The following is a 24,269-nucleotide window of genomic DNA, read 5'->3' on the forward strand; positions in this document are numbered from 1 at the left end:
TTGGTAAAGAACAGTGTCTGAAGTTAATTCAGTCAAAACCATGGACTTCTTTTACATTTGGTCAACTTTATTTTCACTTGGTCTCATCTTTTGATGTACATCTGACAACTTTGATTGACAGCTGAAATCTATTCCTTCACTTCCATTTCCACCAGTTCAAGCCATCACCAACAAAACTGCAGCAACATGAACATTTATGATCATAAAAACAACCAAAGACACAAACTCAGAACAACAAAACCCCTAAAAAGGTCAGATGATTTGACTAGACGGGACATAGACCAGAGTCTCCAGAGAATCATGTGAATATTTGTGACTGCTCAGTGTGGATTTAGTATTGATTTCCATGTGAAACAGAGGGCTTTAAATGGATATTCATGAAACACCTTTCAAGAATTTGATTTGACCTGTTCATTAAGATCTAAACGATACACTGGAAATCCTGGACTCTCCCGACATCTAGTAACACATGAAAAATCTAAACAACTTTTAAGTTCTCACTCCTCAAGTGCATTTAAAATGATCTAGGAAACAATGTTGGAAAAAGAACTCTATAAAACAAAGAAAGCACATCAACAGGACGATCCACACTGACAGTGGTTCAGTCCCCTGAAGTGATTCCCATTGCCACATTTGTTCAAAAGAACAGCTGAAAGCCGCCCCCCCCCACCCTCCACCAACCATCTGTGCAGCAGCTGAACGATCTGATCACTTCTATAGTGAAGCGATGATGAGAATGAAACATTTCCATGGACACAAATTCATCACTGAGGAATTCAGGGGAGAGGCTAAAAATGAATGAACTGGCCTGGGATTGATAAGAGAGACAATTATTTCTTTACATTTTGCAGAATCAGGAAAATTAAGAAACAGTAAGTTCAAAGTTTAGAGTGGAGCCAGACAGAAGAACTGTTGGCAAGATGTCCCCAAATGTATAAATGTGGCACAAGTAAAGAAAGTTGAGCTCTGACTACCTTGATATAAGTGCTTGGCTTTAAGAAAAGGGATGGAATAAATGTCTGAGGAGCATCAAGTCAGAAACAGATAGAGGGAATCACCAGCAGGTGGAGCCTGTGCTTTGAGTGTGAACCTTCATTTTAAATGTCAAACAATCCCCACTCGGTGACTTTTCTTCTGACGCAGACTGGATGGAAAACCAAGCAGACAATTAAACAAAGTAAACAAAACAAAAAAACAAAATGAGTGCCTGAATGTTTTCTTTCTTAACCCCAAAGATTCTTTACAATGACATGATTTGAGTTGCTCAGTTGTTATCTATCTGAAATATGTGACAAACATAATTATCTATCTAGTAGTTACCCTTTTTGTTAGGTATTACAGTGTGACTGAACACAAGAGGGAGATGGCAGAGATGTTATGTGGCTCAGTATGACTAACAGGTCTACATGGGTTTGTGTGTTTGTGTGTGTGTGTGTGTGTGTGTGTGTGTGTGTGTGTGTGTGTGAGTAGGTCTGAAAACTGTGTGTGTGTTTGTCCTTTGATTTCCATGGTGGTTGTCCTGTTGTCTTGCTTTAGTTAGTCTTGGGTATCAGCGCCCTCTCTCCTCCTGTTCAGACCTCTTCAGTCGTTTTCTCGTCCCGCTTCTCCCTCTGCCGTCTCCGTGGTTACTGAAGCGTCACGGTCCAGTCTGCCCCTGAGTTCATGCCGGGCTTGCGGAGCGTCAACACAGACATGGAAGCGTCAAACTCGAACTCTATCTGGCTTTCCTGACCATCTGCAGAAGGAAAAAGGAAACATTATAAGAGAAGGCAGAGTTATGGGGGAGAAAAAAAAAAAATCACATCCCAAAATGCCAAATCTCACACAGCCAGGTAACAGATAATCTTTATAAAAACATGGGATAGTAAGATCTTAATAATCCTGAGTCAGAAAACAGCCACCCTCAGGAAACAGCAGCCAAACTGAACCTTTGCACTAAATTATACCAGTGAAATATTATCAGTCTAACAACTGCAAACCTTTTCTTTTTTTCCTGACTTTGTTTCCTTTTCGAGAAGAAGAAAATGGTGCTTGAGCTCTAACACTGACAAAAATCATTCTGTATTGTAATTTGGGGAAATTCGTTTTGGCAGCAGTTGGCTTGTTGACACATGAGTTAATAAGAGAAGCACTCCAACAGGAGCGGAGCTGGATCTATAACCACTTCACTTGGTTGTTTGCAACACTGCAAACAGCAATACCTAAGGAACCTCAGTTCCATGCTACCTTAACTATTAGAAAATTACTCAACAACCATGTCTTTAGGGGAACTTAAAAACTGCATTTAGATGAATTCAACTGAATGTTACTGGGAATGTTGCTCCCACTAACACTGTACTGGAATGTGTTTTAAACAAAATGGTAAACCTGTTATACCTGAAATAGCTGGTGGCATTTCAACAGATTCACACAGTGACCTGTGAGAATTACCATATGAGAGAAACGCAGTGTGTAGCACTCACCAGCAGCTTTAAGGGTGACCTTGCTGGGCTTACTGGCTCCCAGTATAACGATGCGTTCGATCCAGGAGCCGGTAGTAAACTGAGCATCTGGAGCCAGGTTACTGTGGACCAAGCAGAGGCATGAAGGCAGGTATTACAATACATACATTATAAAGTAACACTTTTTACTTAAAGAGAGGCAGGGTTTTCTGAAACTGAGAGAATATTTATCACTCACACAGAAGAGAGGACGTTGTTGGCGAAGGACAGCCTCCTGTGGATGAACTCCTTCTTTTCGTAGTTGAATGTGTGACCGTCGTCGATGTAGAGCTCACCCTCTGCAGTTCTCTGTCAGACAAAAGGTCAAAACGTCAAAGGTTGACAACTTGCCACTTGGCACGCAGCATGTCAGAATAACAGATGACAGTTGTGTCTTGCAACTGCCAACAGAGTGCGTACGCTTGAGCTACCTGGGGGTTAAGAGCCACGTAAAGAGTGTAGGGATCGTGCTCCATGCAGGAGGAGGACCTGCGAACTCGCATCTTCCTGGGAATGATGGAGCCACCACGCTGGAAAACAGGGATCTGAAAAGGTGACAGAAGGTTCTGTGTTAAATGCAGAAATTTGTGATGTATAAATGATCACTGAATCATTTCACACGGACGTAGTGTTGTTGATGTTTGCGTGCGTCTTACAGAACTCATGGTGACCGGGATGTAAAGGTTCTGGGCCCCGTTGTGCTTCTGGAAGGTGTGGATGTCAAACCAGACCTGAGGGACACACACACACACAAAGGTTAGAACAGCACCAAGAAGAGTCTGCAGACATGTTACTGACACCGAGTCCTAACATTTAACTCGACAGAACCATTCAAGTTTAACACTGAAGTTCAGCCTGAAGACACCAGGATGATCCAGTAACTTTAAGATGTGTTTAAACCTGTTTTTCCTCCTCTTACCTCATCTTTACCAGGCAGGTACGCGGTGACACCCCTGGCTCCCTCCTCAGTGACTGGGTGCACCAACAAGTCTCTCCCTGCAGCAGAGATTAATAACTTCAGTGGAACTAATAATTGTTTGGAACAATGTGTGCCTTGATTTCAAGTTTTTAATTCTGGTTTATCCTCTTGTACCTCAGCTGTTCTCACACCAAACAGGCCTGATTCATACCCAGCACATGTCAACATTATGTCACAACAGTAACAACAAGAGTACACTGTTTTTTTTTTCTATGCACTGAGAAGCTGAGAGCTATACTCGCAACTTTGATGTTTTATCAAAATCAATTTTCAGGTTAGGTGGAGGAAAGCATTCAAGTTTTGGTGCTTTGTGGCTCACCGATTAAGAACTCGTCATCCAGAGCAAAAGTAGCGGGATCCTGAGGATACTCCACCCACAGCGGTCTGCAACAGAGACACACGTGTGAGCGGAGCAGAGTGACAATATGTTCATTATGTGGACCAGCATGACATGATGCAATACTTCACACTAACTGACATTACATAATGCAGAACACTGAATTCAGACTAATAACTTTGTGTACAGATATATTATGTATAACTAAAATTCATCTTAGGGGACAAATGTCATTTTGATTGTATATTTCTCGACAGATAATGTAATCTGTAATGTGTAATTACATGTAACTATTAATGCTCTTGCATTCACGCTCTGTTCAATCACTGATTGAGATAAGAGATCTGTAAAGTGTCTCATCAAGGACAAGCATGAGTTTGTCAGCATGCCACAGCATTTTTACTTCTAATTATGTTGTGCAGGGTTTACATCATTACTCTTTGTTCGTGATTAATAAGCATGAGAAAACGTCTGCTTTGAGATATACTGGAAAAAACGTAATGGAGTCATTATTATCATCAGAGATGACTTACAGACACCTAAACTGGGCAAGTATTGGATCTGGATTAATGAATTTTATAATTCATCATTTAATCATTGTACTGAATTTGATGGATTAAACTAAAATTGCACCATTTTGTTGATGAGATTCAGGTACATTAACATGAAAGAGTAACAAACACACACACTCCTGCTCCTCACCTCATGACGGGCTGTCCAGTGCGGTGTGCCAGGTAGAATTGCTGGTACCAGTAGGGCATGAAGGTGTAGCGCTGGCGCACTGCCTCACGGATCAGCGCTGTGTTTTCTGGTCCAAACAGCCAGGGCTCGCGGCGGGGTGTGTCCAGGTGGGCATGGGCCCTGAAGAACGGCTGATATGCCCCCGTCTGGTACCAACGCACCAGCAGCTCGGTGCTCGGTGACTTGAAGAATCCGCCGACGTCAGCTGTGAGACAGAGGGGGTAAACATAGACACACAAAACATCTTGAGATCTTTTATTTTTAGAGATTATTGCTGCAACTGAAAGGTAATTAATGTTCACTTTAAGTCAACTCTAGTTAATGGAGGTGCAGTGTCATAAAACAACTGATCTGACTGTGAATGCAAGTTTCAGTATGAGACATACAGCAAGTGTAACTGTTAAATATAACTCTGCAGCTAGATTAAGCAGGAAACCTGTACCGTCACCATGGTAACATCTCGTGCAGTTTCAGCGGATGTTTCCATGACTACATTAACAAACACTCTGGGGATGTGTCAAATTAATTCTGAAAACTGATTTTAATGCAGGCATTTCCATAAATAACAGTCAGTGCCATAGTCCTGTTTTACTGTAGTTTCTCAGTAACACACGACTAATATTTTTTTAGCAAGGATGAGGTGGCTAATAATAAGCATTCTGTTACAGTTAAATGTAAGCTCTACATGGCAGCAACAGTCAGTTTACACTGACAACCTACCATTGCAAGAGCAGACTGAAAGCTTGATAACACTCACCACCACAGAAAGAGATTCCAACCAGACCCAGACTCAGACACATAGGGATAGAGATCTTCAAATGGTCCCACTCAGCAGCATTATCTCCGGTCCACACAGCACCTGCAGACACAAACACACACACAGACACTTAACACTTAGCATCCCGCACTAAAATGGCCTCCCATGAACACAACAGCTACTTCTTGGTAATAAGGTAATTTATCCTTGACTGTAATCTTTAATTTAGGTTTATTAAGGTACTAATGAATAATGAATTCAGTGTATAATTATTATAAAAACTCAGGGCAGTCATTTCAAACACACAACACGTATTATTTTGTGGTGTACACCAGTCTAGGATGGACATCTTTCCTAACAAACACACAGTCAGACTGTTGGACCCTTCACACTTTTCACAGCTGAATCTGGACAAAACTCAACTGGACAAGTGTAGCTTGAGTGTAAACAAAATGCCAATTGTTCCCAAAATTAGACTAAATTGAAATGAGTTTACGTTTAAAATTAAAAGTAAAATCAGTGAAGGACTCACCGAAGCGCTGCGACCCAGCAAAGAAGGCTCTGGTGAGGACAAACGGTCGCTCAACTCCTCCTGACCTCTGGATCAGACCCTCCGCTGTGGCCATTTGCTACAGGTTGGACACATGATAATCAGCAGAGCAGAGCAGCTATTTTGCAGAGGTATTTTTACCCACATCATCTGATTTTAGAGCATGATTCAGTCTCTTCTAATGCAGTCTGTGAACAATGCCAGTATTATCATATCACCAAGAATATTTTTAAAAAGGAAAGTCACATGTTTCGTTAGTATTCTTAAATTATCCAATATTTATGGAAACAGAAAGGTTCAGTTTTTCACACGAAGCACAAATGTGTCTGTGCACTCACCACATAGAAGCCATAGAGGTTGTGCACATCACGGTGCTCCCAGGCTCCGTGCATTGCGTCCTTGTGCATTGTGACCTCTGGCCCGTTAAAGACCGAAGGCTCATTCATGTCGTTCCATGTGTACAGGTTCTCCATCGAACCCTGGAGAGAGATTGTGGATGTAAGTCTTTAGGCCAAACTAATTAAAATACCATGGAGTGCCATTTTAAATCCATGAACAGATTTGATAAAACAGGGAGCATTAGAAAACTGGGGCTTTAAATACTCTAATGCCACTAGGTGTTGCAGAGAAACACTGTGATGCTTCCTCATTAAACACAGGTTTAAAAAAATGTCCTACTTATCAGTGCAAGTTGATCATTGTCTCTTCTTATAGAAAGCTGGCACATAGAGCAACAGCCAGACATGCTAAATCTTCAGTATTCTCATCTCAGAAGTGTCCTCAACACTCACCTCATACTGATCGTAGGCAAACATGCTGGCCCACCAGGCCCTCATGTCTGCACGGGTGAAGTCTGGATAGCCTGCGCTACCTAAAGTACATCATCCATTCCCAGGAGAAAGAGGAAGAACAGAAAGGAATGTGGTAGAAATATTAACTGTGATAATGAGGATCTAAGGACATGGAAAGCACATCTATACATTTAATGTTTCTCTGTGAAGATCCAGTTCATAAGCTACATTTACAAAAGCATTTCCTGGTGATTGATGTAGAACAGTCAGTCTCTTACCAGGCCAGCACCAGCCCTCGTAGTCTCCACCATCTTTATTCTTGATGTAGAAACCCCGAGAACGGATTTCATTATGGATCTTGTAGTTGCTGTCTACTTTGATATGAGGATCCACAATGGCCACCATCTATGAAAAAAATATAGTGAAAGGGGAATTGAGGAAAAATTCTGAAAAGCATAAAACCTTCCAGCAAGAAAAACCCATGAAGCTGTGAATCCTAGCCCTGTCTGCTGGTACAATGATGCTGAATTATTTATCATCTGTACCTTGCGTTTCTTGTCCATGAGACCCTGCAGCATTTCCTTTGGCGTCGCAAACTTGTGCGGATCCCAGGTGAAGTAGCGCTTCCCGTCTGTGTGCTCAATATCGAGCCAGATGAAGTCGTAGGGGATGTCGTGCTCGTCAAAGCCGGCATCCACTGACTGCACGTCTTCCTGATCATTGTAGTTCCAGCGGCACTGGTGGTAGCCCAGGGAAGCCAAGGGAGGAAAGGACTGCGTGCCTGAAGAACAACGTGAGAGGGAGGTGAGACGACGAGAGGGGAGCAGGTGAGTTAAAAGCTGATAATTTATTGAGCTACACAGACAAACACACTGGTTATAGGAAAGAAAGAAACTGAACCAAAGCAATTTCAGCTGTGAATTACATTAACTTTAGTATTAAGAAAATAATCTGAAAGGAAAAAGTGCTACTTGGAGAGGGTGGTGGACAATGTATAAATGGCCAGTGATCCATCTTCCTACCTGTGAGGGAGGCATACTGAGAGAAGACATCATTGGGTGTTGGTCCGAGCATAATGAAGACATCGATGATGCCGCTTTCAGAGATCCAACGCACGTCTGTCTGTGGTGTCTCACTGGAGCCCTGAACATAATCCAGCATTTTCCCAAAAACCGTCTACGCAGAGACAAAGCAGGTGTAAACGACTGGGATTTTGTGAAGGACACAGTCACCATGTCTCTTTTTAATCAAACTAGGAACCAAAAAGTAAAACTGAAGAAGATGTACCTTCCCAGCTGTGTTGGAGCTGATGTCCACCCAGGTTTCAGCAGCATTGAGCCAGAAGATGCCTGTGGTCCGCTGAGCGTTGTGGGCTAACATAACTGGGACGGCCCCGTACAGGGCCATAGGATTATAGAGCTCATACTGAAACACATCCAGGTTGTAGAGCCGATATGGATCACCATTACTGGAACACACAAACACACATGCAGGCTTGATCCAGTGCAGTGAAGACTATGTTAACAATTGCTCGTGTACCAACTAGTGTGAAAGGAAACTCAAACTCCATCTCCATTTTATATGTGAAATATGAACTTGTTGTTGCCACTCACTCTGTTGTTTTGAGCCTCAGGGTGTCTGCGTGCTCTGGGATGCCGTATACGTGCTCCACCCCCGGCAAAGAAAAGTCTAAACTAACAGCAGATGGACCTGCAACAACCGATAATAGTTGGACAAGTATAAAGTCATATAGCAGGGATTTTTATTGACCAGATAATGGTTACAGTGATTTTAGAGTGGTCAAAAAAACTACCTTTCCATCACTTAACCAAAACACACACACAGATATAATTGTACCAGTAATTGTGCTAAAATGACCAATAACTGAAAATGTAAGTATGACTTACCATTAGGTTTGCTGTCCGAGTGCGACTTAAACGTTTCCTCCCACATCACGTCTTCTACTTTCTCTTCCTCTTCTTTTGCTGCCTGGGAGGCAAACAGGGACAGAAGTGATTTACAAGAGGAGATCGAAGCTGAGATACAGCGTAGAAATTGCGTCTTAAAAATAAAAGAGAGGAAGAGGAGAAGAAATTGTGTCTCAGTCTGCAGTACCTCGGCCTGATTAGCCGGATCAGCCTCCTCTTTCTTCTCGGCCTCTGGGTCTGCCTGACTGCTCCACGGCCCAAATTGAGTAAGAGGTGAGGAGGGGGGTGCAGGGAAAAGAAAGAGGTGTCACTTTGACAAAGTCACACTATTTTTTGAAGGGTAACAATATATGGGAGTATAATTCAACTATGGCGAAACAAAAAGGGCATAAAAACAGGGAGGTTGGTGACTGCCCCCTGATTCCACACTGACAACTAACAAGTACTCTACAAGGTCTTGAATGACTTTACTTTAATGACAAAGGGGACTGAGCAACTCCCTACCTTGTGGCTATTTCAAGCTATTCATCATGGGACAGGAGCTCTAGAGGCTGCGGCACGTAATACCTACAGGGCTCCTTAAAAGGACCAACTGATACCCAGTGGATCCGACATACACTGAGGTGTAATCCAGGCCATGGTGTAGCACCACAGACACCTTCACACAAGCTCTGAACTGTAAAAATATTTTTGTTGGTCACACGCAGCTGTGGAAGTGTATGATCCGCAGCAGCACAAAGGTTGGGTTTTTTTTTAAAAGTTTTTCAGAGCTCAAAAGAAGCACTGTGTTCTGAAGTAAACTGTCCCCAAATTGAGGAAACTGCAAAAATGCAAAAATACAAACAGAGGCATAACCACAAAGAGAGATGTTGCTGTTGGGTTTGGGAAGTTGGCAGCAATCCCTGAGAATAAAGCATAAGAGCTATCTGGTGGGACACAGACTACATGTGTGTGAAGGCAGAGATACATCGCTCTCAACTGTGCTATAAAATAGTACACACTCAGCATTAGCAATATTTTTTCTCTACTGCAGTTAGCTCTCTAACATAACTGGTGAAAAGACCCAGTCGGTCATGCAGTTGCAGTGTTAGATCAGTTTATCAGACGAGTTGCTGAAGTGACACTAGAGGTGCGTGATTTAGTTAATCTGACGAGACAGTGTTGCACAGTAAAAATCACAGCTAGGCCTTCAGCAGATCCTACAGTATAATCATCCAGCCAACATGTTTTCTGATGATCAGGATGATTTTTTTCTTTGTTTCATGAAATAAAATGAAAAATCAACATCCTTAGTTTCTGTCACTGTTGATCCTTCAAAAATGCGAGGACAAGAACAGTCAAGGCCAGACCCTTAATTCTGAATCAAATCAAACACTGCCATGCACACACTCAACCCCCCCCCCCCTCGCTTTCTCACTCTCAGTCACATTTATTTGAGGGTAAATACAGAACTTGGTGTGATGGGAGTCCCTACGTTTTATGTCACTATTGGCAGCATTGGCACAAGGAACAGAATACACACTTACAAATCTTAAGGGTCTTTACCTAGAGAATACCCTCTTGATATTATCCCACACGCTAGCCACTGTGCTAGTTACTTTATAGGAGAAACTAGGATGATAGGGAGAAGAGGACAGAACAACGAGTCAGAGACAATACTCAAAAAACAAACCATTTCATGGGAACAAAAATAGAAATCATCCATTGAGTGAGGACGTGGATTCAAAAGAGAGCTGGTATTTGGAAATGTGTGTGTGCACGCGTGGTTTCTCACGTGTCCTTGCGCATCCTCAGGTGCTCGAAGGCCAGCAGGCCGCGTGAGTTCAGCGACATCAGGACTTCGCGTCCCTCCATGATGTCCAGTCGGAAGGGCCGGGCACTGACGATGACCCTCTGGGACTCCGCCCCCAGGGACAGCACCACCCCGTTCTCATCCTGAGACAGGAGAGACAGGCTGAGGCAGAGAGAGGGGAAGGAGAGTGGAGGCGAAGGTCAAGAAAGAAAGTGGTTTTTATAGAGAAAAGTGAGGACAAAAACTAAAAGAACTCAATTAGAACTGTCTTATCATTGGTTCAGTACCAAACCTATAGATGATGTTAATAAAACCTGCTGCAGCCAAATAAACTTCAAGGTTGGACGTGTGAAATGATTCTAAGAGATGAGACCAGACAGCAAAAATGGCCTCTTTTGTTTCAGTGGAAGACTTTATATTCAGAGTTTCAGTTCTGCCACCTTTACAGTCGAGCTATGCACCGTGGGTAGATGCCTCAGCCTACAGAGTAGAACATATTTCTATTTCCTCTCAATATTTACAGTCAAGTAAAATGTTCTACAGATAATAATCGGTAATTTTGTCTTTTTTTTGATTGCCTCTGTAACATCAAAACCTTCACCCACCCACTCACACCACACAGTCAGTAACTCCAATGGGAGGACTTACGGCTCGGTAGGTGGCTCCCTGATGAGCACGTCTGGGACCTCATATCGAGGCTTCAGCGGCTTCAGCTCGTTAATCTTCACCCTTGTTATGTTTCCCTGGAGACGGTAGAGCTCGAGCAGCAGACGCACCTGAGAGCCAAACACAGAGAGAGGAGAGAGGGGAGAGGGGGGAGATATTCAGGAGAAGCAAAAGGAGGGTACAGAGGAATTTCATTATTATCTTAGAAACACTAAAGAAGAAGTCAGCAAATGGGTTCAGCCAAGGGACAGTTTTTTTCAGCCTCACACTTAAGTTTGCCATATTAGGCATTCGGTTTTGATGCTACAAGGAGGGGCATGCTGCTGTCGTGGTCTGATTATAGTCCAATTTAACTGAGATTTTACTAAGCAGAAAGCTCTTTCTGGGATGCTGGTTTACTATCTACTGTGGACATATTTCAGTTTCAGCTGTCAGTTCAAAAATGTGAGACACTTGTGATTTGTGAGGATGACGTATAAAAGAAGAAACTGGCAACCAAAGTCCTTCCTATGTTGACTGTGTGTGTTCATGTGTGATTTACCTTGTTGTTGTCATTGATGAGCTGCAGGGTGAGTCTGGTGTTGGTCAGCTCCATGGTCTCCAGCAGAGCTCGATAGGGAGACTCACCGGGCTTCAACGCTCGCTGACGCCTGGACACAAGTTATAAATCAGTGACTGTGTTTTTTTGTTTTTTTCCTTTAACTACCTTTAGCTGAATAGTTGTATTATTCTTTCCTATCTTGCACTTACTTGCAGAAGGCACTCTGGTCACAGGTCTTGAAGTTGCCCCTGTCCACAGCCCATGTCCCACTGAGGCACACAGCCAGCCACAGCAACAAGACAGGCGCCATCCTATAAAGAAAATCAAGCAGACAACTAATTTTTAAGAGGATTTGACTGCTTCCGAGCCACCTCTGCAATTCGTTCATTCACATTTGGTTGAGCAATGTCCGGGCCAAACTACAGCACGCATACAGCAGTTATACAATAAACACACACTGACACAAACACACACCCGGACCTTGATCCCTGTGTGGAGGTAAAGCGTGTCTTAAAGAGAGAGAGAGACAGCGCCAATAAAATGTCACAGGCTGCTAACTAAGCCATTTCCCGTTTCCTCATCCTGCTGCAGCTACAGTGCGCATATATCAACATTTGAAACAGTATCCAGAGTCCCGTTTTTCATGTTACACCCTAAGCCTGCGTGCAGAGACTTATTTGCACCCCTCACACTCCTGTCAAATCCGGCTGATGTGATGGGCTTGAATTGATGCCAAGAGACAGCATTAGCTAATGATTCGGCTAACGTGAGCTAGCTCGCATTAATTCGGAATGATTGAAAATTACAACAAAACACAGGCGCTAATTATTAATGTGGCAACGGGAGTGTATTGATCATTTACGGACCAATTAATGCCTGGTTGTCTGACAGCAGCGTTATCGTTATTTACTTCTTTAGATATCCCAGGATATCGTGCTAACAGGCGGTCTGTCAAGCCGCTAATTCAATTGAGGGGGGATCTAGAGTTTTCCAGTATGATTTTCCTTCCTAGCGGCCGTTAAACCCGGAAACATCATGTCTGCTTACGCGTTTACCGAGTTTACACCCGGAGCGACAATCTCCCGGCTTTTTCAGCTCTGATAATGTCACAAACAACCGATAAATCCACGATGAAAGAGCGGAACTGCTTTGTCTTACCTCTCAGTGAAGGAGGCCATCTTGATTATGCTCCCGCTTGACTCCGCCCATTTCACTCCGCAACAAAGATCGTTAAAAAGTAAGAGTCTGCACAACGCGCCGAAATATTTGTTTTGTTCTGTTTATTTATTTTTTGTTTTGTTTTTTTAAACTCATACTGACGTTGTGGATAAAACCATCATTTCTTTAATCTTGGTGTTATCTTTCTATCTATCTGTTGATAAAGGACATATTTGAACTTCGTATGAGTAGATGACACGTCATCTCCACGCTCCAGTCAGTGAAGTGCACACACTTGTCCTGGATTTGTCCCAGCGCTCACAATGGATTGATTTCCAACCAATGCAACGTTCAAGTGTTTGGAAACCATGTTGGAAACACGTGTACAGTATATTGCAATCCAATACAAGAGTCCTGCAATACATCGTCACTTTGTGAAACCAAAAACTCAAGAGCCAATATCCATTAGTTGCCAGTTGTTGACAATATTTTAAAGCTGCAACTAATATTCATCCTTGTTATCAATTAATCAGTCGATTATCTTCTTGATTAATCTGCTTGGTCTTCATTACAGTGTCCAAGTACAAGGTGATGTCATTAAATTAGATGTATTTGATGATTTTGTCCAACCAAGGTGGCAAAATGCTGAAATATTTAATTCTCTTCATTAAGAAAAGCAGCAAATTGTCACATTAAAAACTTGGAACATTAAAATGTTTAGCATTTTTGCTTGAAAGGGACCTAAACAATTATCTTAATATCAAAACGGTCCTATTTCCACTCATCATTGTGGCTTTACAATATTTACACTCTACATTTATGCATGACTCATAACACTGTGCTGTCCTATCTTTAGCACAGTTTTGCACTTGTTATTTTGTGGTTTACCTCTAAAGGCCTCTAAAAATTATTAAAGTGAAACAGTCTCTAAGAAGGGAGAACCACTTTCCTGTGATTTAGTGCTTTATACTTGCCAGGATAAGAGGATTTGCAGTATGTGAGGGACATTTTAATAAGACTTTATAGTGATCACCTAAATCACCATGAAGGTCCTGTGATGATACATTTTAGCATCAACAAAGACGATCAGAAAGACAAAGACATACTCTAGAACCAAATGAAGATTTATTTTGTATAGTGGTTTGCACATATAACAAGAGATGCATGGCATGTTTGCAGCCACAATTTTAGAACATGAACAATCTGAAATCATAAAAACAAATGATTTAGCATTTCATTGTATTTTCTAACCAAAATGACAATATTAAGGCTGTTTTTCATGTGGCAAAAATTCTGTATTAACAAAATATACATGTGTGCCATTTCTCTTGTCTCCTTGTCTTTCTCACAAAAACAACTTGTTAGAAATGTATCAAATTTGGTACAAAAAGTTACACACACACACACACACACACACACACACACACGCTTGCGCACACAGCTCTACTTGTATGAAACTGAAGTACAGTGACAGGAACTTTGCAGTCCACTCTTGGAGCAATGTAACACTGTATGACATCTACTTTACTGTATCTGCCCTCTCACCTGCTCTTCACAATTCACTGCCCTTTAGAGCTGGAACCGCCAGCACAGGTGTCCTAATCTATCAATGTTTTTATGCAGGACGCTGTGAATCGGTGCCACGTATCTCGCCACGTCGCCGTCCCGTGAGAAATCCCTGCAGAACAGGCCCTTCTCTGAGCTAAAGACAAATTTCTGAGGCATTGGTCCATTGCCCCTCACATATTCCCACACAGCCAGGAGCAGCAGCCTTACCTCGAAGGGAGTGAGGTGGGGGAAGGCTTCGTGGACATTGGCCAGGACAGGAGGCAAGAGCTGGCCTTCTCCCATGCAGGACACCAGGATGCAGGAGGCCTGGAGGTGCCACGGGGAGTCTGTGGATGACATATCGCGGGACGCCTCCCAGTGGGCCAGCAGGGTGGCCAGGAGGCCCCTGAGCACAGCCGAGCAGTAGCAGAGAGCCGGGCGTCCGGCCGCCACCACCTGAAGCAGATGGAAAAGCACCGGGTGGGCCTCAAAGCAACGTCGAATGTGGATGTCTCGCTCCACGGTGGTGCGAGCGTGCTCTTCCGGGGGCCAGGACAGCTCGCCATTGGCCACATCTGGGCAGACGTTTTCCACCAACGTGACTGCAACAACCTTGGCTGCCTCGGCGTTGATGGGCAGCGGCTCGTCAGGGTCAGCAGGTGGTCGTGAGCCGTTGATAGAGCCGTTGAGACCAGAGGAGCTGCAACACTGGACTACAACAGCCAGCAGAGTCTGGATGTTCTACAGAGAGAAGAAATCAATGGTGACACATTGACATATTTTCAGTCTTCTTTGAAATATTTGCCTGAAAATATAGTTTCAAGTTCAAACAAACTGAAAAGAAAATGTTCATTCTGTGCACTAATGACCTACTGTATATAGAAAAATCACTTCACATTTTGCTTGAAACTGTTCAACTACAGTACTTAAATTGTCCAACTCACCTGGATGACCCCAGATGGGTCTGGCAGCTGTGTAGCGGTGCGGACCTTCAGCCCCTTGCCGATCACCCCGGCATGAAATACAGACCACACGCTGCCAGAAAAGTTGACGGTGGTGCCGAACCGGCAGTTGATTTCCAGCAGGGAGGCTCCAAGGTCAGGGGACACAGAGGGAGAAGCCACGGGGGCACCAGACATGTCAGCGATCTGCCCTCCAAACAGGTCAGTGTTGCCTTTATGCAGCGCTCCCTCAACCAGCTGCTGAAGCACCGCCTTGAGAGTGAGCGGCGAGTACGCTGCGAAACGAGACAGGAGCAGGACCGAACAGTTCACAGCCTCGCCTGCCTGTCCCCCATCTCTCCCCACCTTCCCCCCTTCTCCTCTCCTCCGCAGCGCTAGGAAGAAATGGGTGACGGCAGTGCGGGAGAGCAAGAGCAGGTGTGCTGGGGAGGAGGTGCGAGGTAGGGGGCTGCAGGACAGGAGGCGCACTGTGGCATGAGACACGGCCGGGTCGCCGTGGAGAAGCAGCGGGCCAAAATCATGGAGGTGTCCTGAGACCGCTGAGCCCACCTGGATGGCCATGGAGGACTGAGCACCCGCTGATCCTCTCCTCTCCTCATCCTGACTCTGGATGGCTGCGGCCAGGTTGAGCAGCAGCTGTCTCAGCTGCCGGGGCCCCAGGGTGTGAGTGTGGATCTGGGCCACGCAGCGAGCTACAGCAGCAGGAATGAGCCCCGCCATGCAGGAGGAGAGCGTGGTGTGAAGCTGCCAGGCCAGAGCCAGCTCCTCTGGGTTGCGGGCCTGGGTGAGTAGCTGGCAGAGGGCCTCGGTGGCCACGCTGGGACCCCCGTACACTGAGAGCAGACACAGAAGCTGGTGCAGCCAGAGGTGACGTTTCCTCTCCAGTCGCAGTGTCTCAGCACAGAGCTCGCCCACGTGAGACTGCAGCTCCTCCAAGAAGGGGATGACCCTCTGGGGCTGAGAGGAAGCAGAGTGATGGGGATTTCCTTCAGCTCCGTCTGAGCGGTTGAAGACCAGTTTGTGGAGATGCAGGAGCAGCATCTGGAGGAGGCGGTCACAACCTTCTCTGACTCCCTCATGAGGGGAGGGCGTTGGGCCGGAGATGATGACTGAGGCCGGGGTTGCAGTGTCTGCCAGAAAACGGAGGACCCGGGCCCCTCCAGACGGACTCTGGCTGATGAGGTGGACAGCAAGCCCCAGCATGTTATCCAGTTCCTCTCTGGGGAGGCCCTGCAGCAAGGCCTGCAGCTGGAGCAGGACAGGGGGGCGTAACAGCTCTACCAGCTCTGCGGACACAGCACCAAAGAGGTTGGGGGACATTGCAGCCAGCTGCAGCAGAAATGGTACCGCAGCTCGACGAAGCTGAGGGGAGCTCTCCCAGGAGGTGGAGGACGAAGTGGGAGAGAGAGGGCTCGATGGACTCAGGCTCTCCTGAAACATCCTGAGGAGCTCCTTCCTGATGCTGTCAGAGTGGTGCGCTGCGAGGTGTCCGAGGATTCCCACCACCGAGCCGATCTTGGGCACTCTGCTGCCTTTGTCCGCTCCCATCACCATCAGCCCCTGGTCCTTGGCACCGTGAGAGCAGAAGTCCTTGAGTCCGCATGCCAAGACTCGGCTGATGATAGTACCCGGGAAGGCAGACCCGATGTGAGCAACCACCCAGTCGAAATGCGGGGAGTGCTGAACCGAGGTGTCCAACAGCGCGTCCACGCAGGCGTCGGGACACCAGGCCAGCATGGCCGCCAAACACTGAGAGTAGGCCTCCATGAGGGAGCGGGTGGCGGCACAAGACATCCAGAGCTGGAGCAGCTCGTTGAGGCTGGAGGAGTGGGGGGCCACCCTGCGGCCGGCGTGCTTGCTGCTCAGCTGGCCCAACAAGTCCACAGCCCAGGCAGATACCAGGGGCGCCCAGGCCCGGGGGTTGAGCCGGATGAACTCTGATAACACGCCATGGACCTCCTACAGACAAACAGATATTTAAGATCATTTCCCTAAAAATTTAACTCACCGTTATCCCACTTTATGACTTTCAAGATAAGATTCTAGTTTCATAAGAAGTAATATGTGTGTCCCACCTGTATGATGTCCTCCAGGTTGGAGCTGACCCCGGAGCTGGCATCCCCCTCCGTCTCCAGGTTATGCAGGAAGGCGGAAACATGCTCATCATACACACTCCTCAGATGCTCCAGCACCGCCCCTCGGCAGGCCGGGACGGAGCGCAGCAGCCGCACAGCACAGCGGGCGTGTTCCCGGACACTGAGCTTCCGGCCCTGAACGGTATCAACACCACTGATGAAGGACTTGATCTCCTGGGACAGTTCCTGGGCGCTGGAGGAGATGAGTGGACAGAATGAAATGATTTTATGTTTATGTTATGTGAGATTATATGTTATATATATTTTTCACTATTTTTTGACAACTAATACATTAAAAGACTGATTGGTTGATCAAAAACTATTTTCATCATCAATTAATTTGCCCATTATTTTCTCAATTATCAGATTACTAATTTAATAATAAATAAATTGAAAAAAATATTGACTAATCACTGCAAAAAAACAGCAGATTACGAGAAGCTGGAACTTGGTAATATTAGGTAATATTATTAATTTTTGGATTGATTTTTTGTTTTGTTTTTGGCCATTAATTGATTATCCAAAAAAGTTGATCATTTTAGCTCTACATTTTTTAATATATATTATTATTAATATTAATAATGAAAATAATCCTTAGTTGCATTGCAGCCCTTAAATATATTTTTGCTCCAATTGTTAACATTCAAAGTGTTGTTGAGTGTTAGTGAAGCCAAATAACCACTGTAACTAACACTCTCTGCAACACTTGAACAACTTGTCATTGACATATACTCATGCAGAGAATATGAATGATGGATTAACAGAGAAGAAGTCAGTGTAACCCTGACGTCCGTTGTTAATCCAGTCACTTTCTTCATGAGCTGGCTCTACAGAGCAATGTAGCAACATATAAACATCTGACCCATCATTGTTTGTACACTTAACTTAAATATAAAGTATGAAACATGGACTAAACTGTGTCTATGGTCTGAATTGTCCTGCTCAGTCCTCCACCACTCACCTCAGGGCAGTCTGCGGGGTGTGAGTGTGTGAGCTCTGCATCGCTTTCAGCGGACTCCCGTCAAACACCACAGACATCGCTTGGTCCTTTAACATCAAAGCGTCACATCAAATCCTCCCCTCGGCTGATGGGGCTTCGACGTGACAACAGTTGGGACAGTTTATTGTTATTTTTTCTGTCCAATTTCAGGACAAGAATACAGTGAAAGGGCGCTACAAAGCCGGAAGATGAGACTTCTTCTTCGTTGATAAAAAAGGAAACCGACAGAGACAGCTGACGTCACTGGCGACATCTAGTGGCATTTTCGTTTCTTTCTTTTTTTATTTATTTATTTGTTCTTTCTCTTCAGTATAAGATTTAACACTGTTTTAATATAAACAACTTATAAATCACGATAAGGCCTTTATTGATAAAAACCGATCATGATTGTGTACATAATTTAACCTTTAAATGACACATGAATTAACTCGATGTAAAATAAACAAAATTAATAAAAGGAGATTTTAATTTGTCACTTAATGTTTCTTCCTTCTGTCTGTAAATGTTGAATTAATTATTTAATTTTATAAATGCAACAGCAAAATATATTTTAATGAGGTTTTTAAATTTTACTTCCTGTGTCTGGCTTTTATATTCCATCCCGCAATCTTTGTCTTTTCCCTGCTTTAACATTTACAGTTTTCATTTCATCATCACTTTTATCTAAAAATGAGTTAGTAGGTTGTCATTTAAATATTAAATAACAGCCTAAACAGCCTAAAATATCTGGTTGCTACATGTGCTATATTTACCTCTTTTCACTTCAAAGATCAGTGGAATATGTTATTTGCTCAGAGGTGCAAAAACGTTTGCATATAACTGTACCTACAGTAGCCTATACAACACACATCCAGATAATGTTGAGGGTAAAGTTAGGGGCTTTCTGTAGCTACCTACCTCTGTATCTACCTTCGTCCCTAAATGACACTAACCAAACACACAAGTAGGAGAGATTTGTTTGATAAAAAAAATAAAATAAAAGGTTGGTGTGGGCAACTGAACTTATTTCTGCCTCTGAAGTTTGACTCATTTAAAACTAATGCAGTCTAACTGGTGACTGGTAATTCTATTGTTTTGTACAGTCTATTTATATCAACGAGGGTGGACTAAATAACAGGAAAGCTCTCTGTCTAATATGCAGTCAAGCAACAGCACAGCCTGCGAGTGGAGCATGCTTTTATTGTGAAAGTCCGGTTTAAGATAGCAACAATCAGCTGATCGCTCTCAGTTGAAACGGCCGTGTCTGTGTCTTTGGTGGCGTCTTTGATAAAAAGCTAAAAAGCGAGCCGTGGGCAGAACCGTTAAGGTAAGAAGAAGGTCTGTCAGACCATTTACACAGACTGGGCTGTGGTTACTGATGCTGCGCTGCTTTATATGTTTACATCGGGTTATGTAAACATAGAGCAGCTGAGAACTAGCTTACCTCGACTACACTGACATTTAGTCGCTTGTATTTGTGTTTGTTGTTTGCTAAAACTTTAACACTATCGCATTGGACCCACAACACGTATTTATTGTTTTTTTTTTTTTTTTTTTTTTTTTTTTTTTTAAATACTTTTACAGTCTCTTATCTTAACACGAAAACATATCTGCACACAAAGGTTACTGTGTCATTTCCAAGCTAAAGCCAATGCGGTCAGATGCAACAGCTTCAACAGCTTGCAAACCCTTCCTTCATGAAAGCGAAACTGTTACAGAGAAATAGGTTGTCCGAAATAATTTTGGAGGCGAGGTATTTTGTTTCTACTATTTTGTTCACGCCATTTACCTCACTGAAGGTTGTTAAATAACTATCATGACATGAAGAACAGAAATGTGAAATGAGGACATTGTCCTTGAGAAACAGTAGAATTCAAAATAATATAGGGCAATAATAGGTACATGGACAAAAAATTAACATTAGTATTCCAGTCATTCTTTTTGAAAGTTAAGATATCTTTAATACCTATTTGATATTTTGTTAAAACTTTCTGTGAATGCAGATACAATTGTTTCATAAACGTGTTTCAAATCCAATCCTTCCCTTTTCAAATTCAGGTTTTGTTTTTGTCTAATTCCATTTTAATTTCAGTGCCAAGTCTTAAATCCCTGTACAGCACATACATCACATGCATATAAGATACCTTATCACCAAAGGGATTATGACATGAATCATATGAGATGTCATTGTATCTCATGTTGTAATATTTGGTCTATAAAAAGTTGTTTTTTTTTCCTGCAGGTGCTGGAAGTCAAACCAGTAAAAGCTTAACGACGAAAGAGAAACTGAAATGGCCCCAACTCTGGTCAGAAAATTATCACTTCATCAGAATATAGAAAATTAGACCATAAAGTGTTTTAGGTGTTTTTATGTTCTGTTATAGTAATTACAGGTCATTATGCCCTGGGCAACTTTTATAGCATCTATGTGTCCAAGGTATTATTCTTTGTAGCATGTCATTTAATTTAATTTGATGTAATTTATTTTGAAAGTCTTATCTTTGTTTAAGCCCAGAGAGTTCAGTCAGGTCAAACGCGCTGCAGTTGTTGCTGAAACAGTCTGTTATAAAGCCAAAACATTTTTTTTACTTTTTTCCAAGTATGATGTGAAACCACAGCCTGGGGACCTGATAGAAATCTTCCGTGGCTCCTACCAGCACTGGGCTGTTTACATCGGCGATGGCTTCGTTGTTCACTTGGCACCACCCTGTGAGTCCCACCACACAACTGTCTGGACTGTGACTCCCAAACCCTAACCAGTCAGGAACAAAAAGCACCTTTATCTGACAGCCCACATCCACTGGGACATGTAGTTTTTCAGATCAGAATATCACACAAATTATATTGCAATATTTAGTGGACAGGCTGTGCAAATGATGTCTTCTTCTCTCTCTTTCTGTCACTCCTTTTTATTCATAGCGGAGGTCCCGGGTGCAGGCTCCAGCAGTGTGATGTCTGTCCTAACGGAGAAGGCCATAGTGAAGAGAGAGGAACTGTGGGACGTGGTGGGAACCAACCAGTGGAAAGTAAACAACAGTATGGACGATAAGTACGAGCCCCGCTCAGCTCACGTCATTGTGAAGGAGGCCCGTGCACTGGTGGGCAGGGAACTGCCGTACTGCGTCTTCAGGGGGAACTGTGAGCACTTTGTCAACGAGCTGCGCTATGGCAAGGCAGAGTCCCGGCAGGTAGGTTGAGACATGTTGATCTTGTATGCAACACACTGTTTGGACCAGGGGACAGGGTGCAGCCAGTGCAGTCAGACTTATGTAAGTACGTGTTGAAGAACTGAAGAGCGAGTATGTCCACACACTGATCTGTGAGTTTTAACAGGAATAAAACACAGATCCTCCACATTACTTATTATGGCTCTTCAGCTCTCTTCAAAAGAGAAATGCCACAAATTGGCTGAGCAGAAACAAATATCAAAATGTCATCACAGCCTTAAGAGTGCAGACGTAATTATGAAATGATATGAAGGATAAAATGACTCTCAAAAAGCAATGTAGAAACTTTGGACTACATAAGGGGGGAGGAAACGTCTGTTGAGGGAGACACTGCTTTATCTTTTGAGACAGCATTAAAAGGTTTGTAGTCTGTTAGGAAGCATGGCAGCTGTGATAGCTTGATTTCATTTGTTTTGGTTTAGCTTGATTCAGTAGTATTTAGTATTCAGACTCTTTGCAATGACACTTGAAATTTAGTTCAAGTGTGTCTCATTTTTCTTGATCACCTTTGAGATATTTATGCACCTTGATTAGAGTCCATCTGTGGTAAATTCAAAGTAATGGACATTACCTGGAAATGCACACACGTGCCAAATCTCACAGCATATAAGGTCTCAATGCATATCAGTGCAAAAACCAAGTCAAGTCGATGACGGAAAAGTTCATTTGGACTTTTTTTTCTTTCTTTCTTTTTTTTGAACTTACTTGAAAGTATAGAAGTACTTAATGTTATAACAGTTCTCTTTTGTTTTTGTAAATGCATCAGTGGATGATGCAGATTTGTAAAATAGTGGTGTCTGATAATCCCATGTGGGATGGGCCAGATGTTTGTCATGACACAGAAACTATCCACCAGTCAGTCACACCATCAGGGACGACAAAGTCCGGAAGTCATCCATCATTATTTATCGTTGTTCTGCTGTTTTCACAGTCTGCCACATGAAGACAGTGTGTGTCTATTGGCAGAAATGGAATATAACATTCACAAATATGTCTTCGTTAGTGTATAATCACCTGAAAATAAGAATTGTTGTGTTTTCCTTACATTACAATGAGCCTTTTAAATCTACAGACTGAGCACTGCCATGTTTCTATAGTAGCCCAGAATAGACAAACCAACACTGGCTCTTGAGAGGGCTTTTCAAGTTTGTCCATTACTTTAAGGCCACAGGAAATTGAGGGGTGATGGGAATTCATTTGTTTGCAGTCTGCAATCTCACCACTAGATGTCACCATATCCCATGTCCTTTGATATTTGCTCAGAGAGCAGACCTATTCAACAGCACAGTCTTCATTTCTTCTGTCCATTGCTTTTTTAAAAAGAAAGGATCTTAGAGGTATAAACAAAATAAGTAAATAAATCCCAAATAATCCAGTGATACTTTTCCCAGGGTTGTGAATAATTTGTTTAATGGAGTTTTGAATGTTAAGAAATATCCCTATATCCCTGTCACTCACTGAAAGATGTGTGTTTGTCTCTGCAGGTGCGTAAGGCAGGAGAAGCAGTCATGGTGGCAGGCGTGGCAGCAGCGGTGGGTCTGGGTATTGTGGCTCTGGTAGGAGCTCTGTTTGGAGGAAGTAAAAAAGAAGACAAAAACAAACAGTAATCAAAGTCCTGAGTGACCCGTTCACTGGCTTGATTAACAGATCACCAGCAAAGCCTAACTCATACTGACCATGATCGATCTCAACCACAGATAACTCTGCCAGAGCTGTGGTTGATTTCTACCTTATCAGCTCAACTTTACCTCCATCTGTCCCTCATGTCTTTTTTAGTTTAGTTGAAACAATGCAAAGCTGGATGGTTTTGGGATCAAGGCATAATATTTTTAGACTTTTTCAAATTTCTACAGATAGCACATATAAGCACAATAAACAGGATTTCCACTAATCAAGGTGCCAAGATTAAACATGTTTAAATGTTTTAATAAGACATTTTGAAGATGACTGAAGATATTTTTTTGGATTGCAGATTCTCAAGGGTGGGAGTGGTCTTTTACTTTTCAGGATGAATAATTCTAAACAAAAGTGGTTGCTGATAGCTGCTTATGAAGGAGTGTTGGTTATTTCAATCAAATCTAAATGGTGACTGCTGTTAGCCAGTACTTAATAAGCTATCTAACAATCAAATTAGCAAAATAAACTAATATAATGATATTGTTACATCTGACAGAAAAGCCTTTTAATGTCATGTTATACAACTTTGACATTGTCTGATTATTGTTTGTAAATTATTTGAATAAAGAATAATTTGTGTGAATCCTAGTCTGTCTTTCCTGAAGAAGTACTCATTTAAAAGTGAAAGTACTAATACAACAATAAAAAATAATCCACCACAAGTAAATGTTCTGCATTCAAATATTTAGCTAAAGAAAAAGTATGAGTGGTATCAACAAAACACAAATGTAAATAAACTCTATATACAGTCATTTATGCAGCCTCTCAGTTCAGCTTCAGTCTGTCACAGGCTTTTTTAGTTCCCAGTGACTTCACCTTTTTTATTAATAGCCAACTTCCAGTAGCTTCCTCCATTTCTGGAGCAACATAAACAAACAACAGTGATCCAGTGCTTATAAGCATATGGAATATGTCACGAGCTGACATCAGCTCAGCCTGAAAATAGAAATATTCAGCTGTAAACCTGGCATTAAGGGGACAGTGTTTGTCTACTCACACCAAAATGTAATCAGTGAGTTTG

At 43.0% G+C, this 24,269-nt stretch overlaps 3 protein-coding genes across 4 annotated transcripts; 1 reads left to right on the forward strand and 2 right to left on the reverse strand.

The window, feature by feature from the left end:
- Positions 1-46: 46 nt before the first annotated feature.
- Positions 47-12,879, reverse strand: ganabb (glucosidase II alpha subunit b). 2 transcript variants are annotated; one of them, XM_018660352.2, is made up of 25 exons: positions 12,721-12,879; positions 11,772-11,873; positions 11,563-11,671; positions 11,004-11,131; positions 10,338-10,517; positions 10,109-10,174; positions 8,751-8,808; positions 8,543-8,624; positions 8,249-8,345; positions 7,923-8,103; positions 7,658-7,811; positions 7,181-7,416; positions 6,914-7,040; positions 6,636-6,715; positions 6,183-6,323; positions 5,827-5,923; positions 5,295-5,396; positions 4,499-4,742; positions 3,779-3,843; positions 3,400-3,476; positions 3,137-3,211; positions 2,912-3,025; positions 2,680-2,789; positions 2,463-2,563; positions 47-1,735 (listed from the first exon to the last, which is right to left on the reverse strand). In XM_018660352.2, exons 1-25 carry the CDS (start codon positions 12,738-12,740, stop codon positions 1,626-1,628), a joined length of 2,856 nt encoding a protein of 951 aa, XP_018515868.1. In that variant the 5' UTR covers positions 12,741-12,879; the 3' UTR covers positions 47-1,625. The 2 variants fall into 2 exon arrangements, with proteins under 2 accessions (XP_018515868.1, XP_018515870.1); XM_018660354.2 differs by lacking the exon at positions 10,109-10,174.
- A 944-nt stretch (positions 12,880-13,823) lies between these two features.
- ints5 (integrator complex subunit 5) lies at positions 13,824-18,583 on the reverse strand. Its single transcript, XM_018660351.2, has 4 exons — positions 18,327-18,583; positions 17,306-17,558; positions 15,213-17,189; positions 13,824-15,009 (listed from the first exon to the last, which is right to left on the reverse strand). Exons 1-4 carry the CDS (start codon positions 18,419-18,421, stop codon positions 14,290-14,292), a joined length of 3,045 nt encoding a protein of 1,014 aa, XP_018515867.1. The 5' UTR covers positions 18,422-18,583; the 3' UTR covers positions 13,824-14,289.
- Positions 18,584-19,511: 928 nt separating this feature from the next.
- Positions 19,512-23,831, forward strand: LOC108872596 (phospholipase A and acyltransferase 3). The gene is made up of 5 exons (XM_018660381.2): positions 19,512-19,671; positions 20,587-20,650; positions 20,945-21,053; positions 21,264-21,532; positions 23,056-23,831. The coding sequence occupies exons 2-5, from the start codon at positions 20,636-20,638 to the stop codon at positions 23,176-23,178; spliced, it is 516 nt and encodes a 171-aa protein (XP_018515897.1). The 5' UTR covers positions 19,512-19,671; positions 20,587-20,635; the 3' UTR covers positions 23,179-23,831.
- Positions 23,832-24,269: the final 438 nt, after the last annotated feature.

The sequence above is a fragment of the Lates calcarifer genome, linkage group LG8, assembly GCF_001640805.2.
Source record: "Lates calcarifer isolate ASB-BC8 linkage group LG8, TLL_Latcal_v3, whole genome shotgun sequence".
Lineage (NCBI taxonomy): Eukaryota > Metazoa > Chordata > Actinopteri > Centropomidae > Lates > Lates calcarifer.

Coding starts and splice junctions, on each gene's coding strand:
- ints5 (XM_018660351.2), bottom strand. CDS start 18,421: ATGTTAAAGGACCAAGCGATGTCTGTGGTGTTTGACGGGAGTCCGCTG. Junction 17,559..18,326: donor ACCCCGCAGACTGCCCTGAG/GTGAGTGGTGGA, acceptor CATCTCCTCCAG/CGCCCAGGAACTGTCCCAGG. Junction 15,010..15,212: donor ACCCATCTGGGGTCATCCAG/GTGAGTTGGACA, acceptor TTCTCTCTGTAG/AACATCCAGACTCTGCTGGC.
- ganabb (XM_018660352.2), bottom strand. CDS start 12,740: ATGGCCTCCTTCACTGAGAG. Junction 11,132..11,562: donor TCATCAATGACAACAACAAG/GTAAATCACACA, acceptor TTTGGCTCTCAG/GTGCGTCTGCTGCTCGAGCT. Junction 4,743..5,294: donor TGGAATCTCTTTCTGTGGTG/GTGAGTGTTATC, acceptor TCTGTCTCACAG/CTGACGTCGGCGGATTCTTC.
- LOC108872596 (XM_018660381.2), top strand. Junction 21,054..21,263: donor TGTTCACTTGGCACCACCCT/GTGAGTCCCACC, acceptor TTTTATTCATAG/CGGAGGTCCCGGGTGCAGGC. Junction 21,533..23,055: donor GCAAGGCAGAGTCCCGGCAG/GTAGGTTGAGAC, acceptor TTGTCTCTGCAG/GTGCGTAAGGCAGGAGAAGC.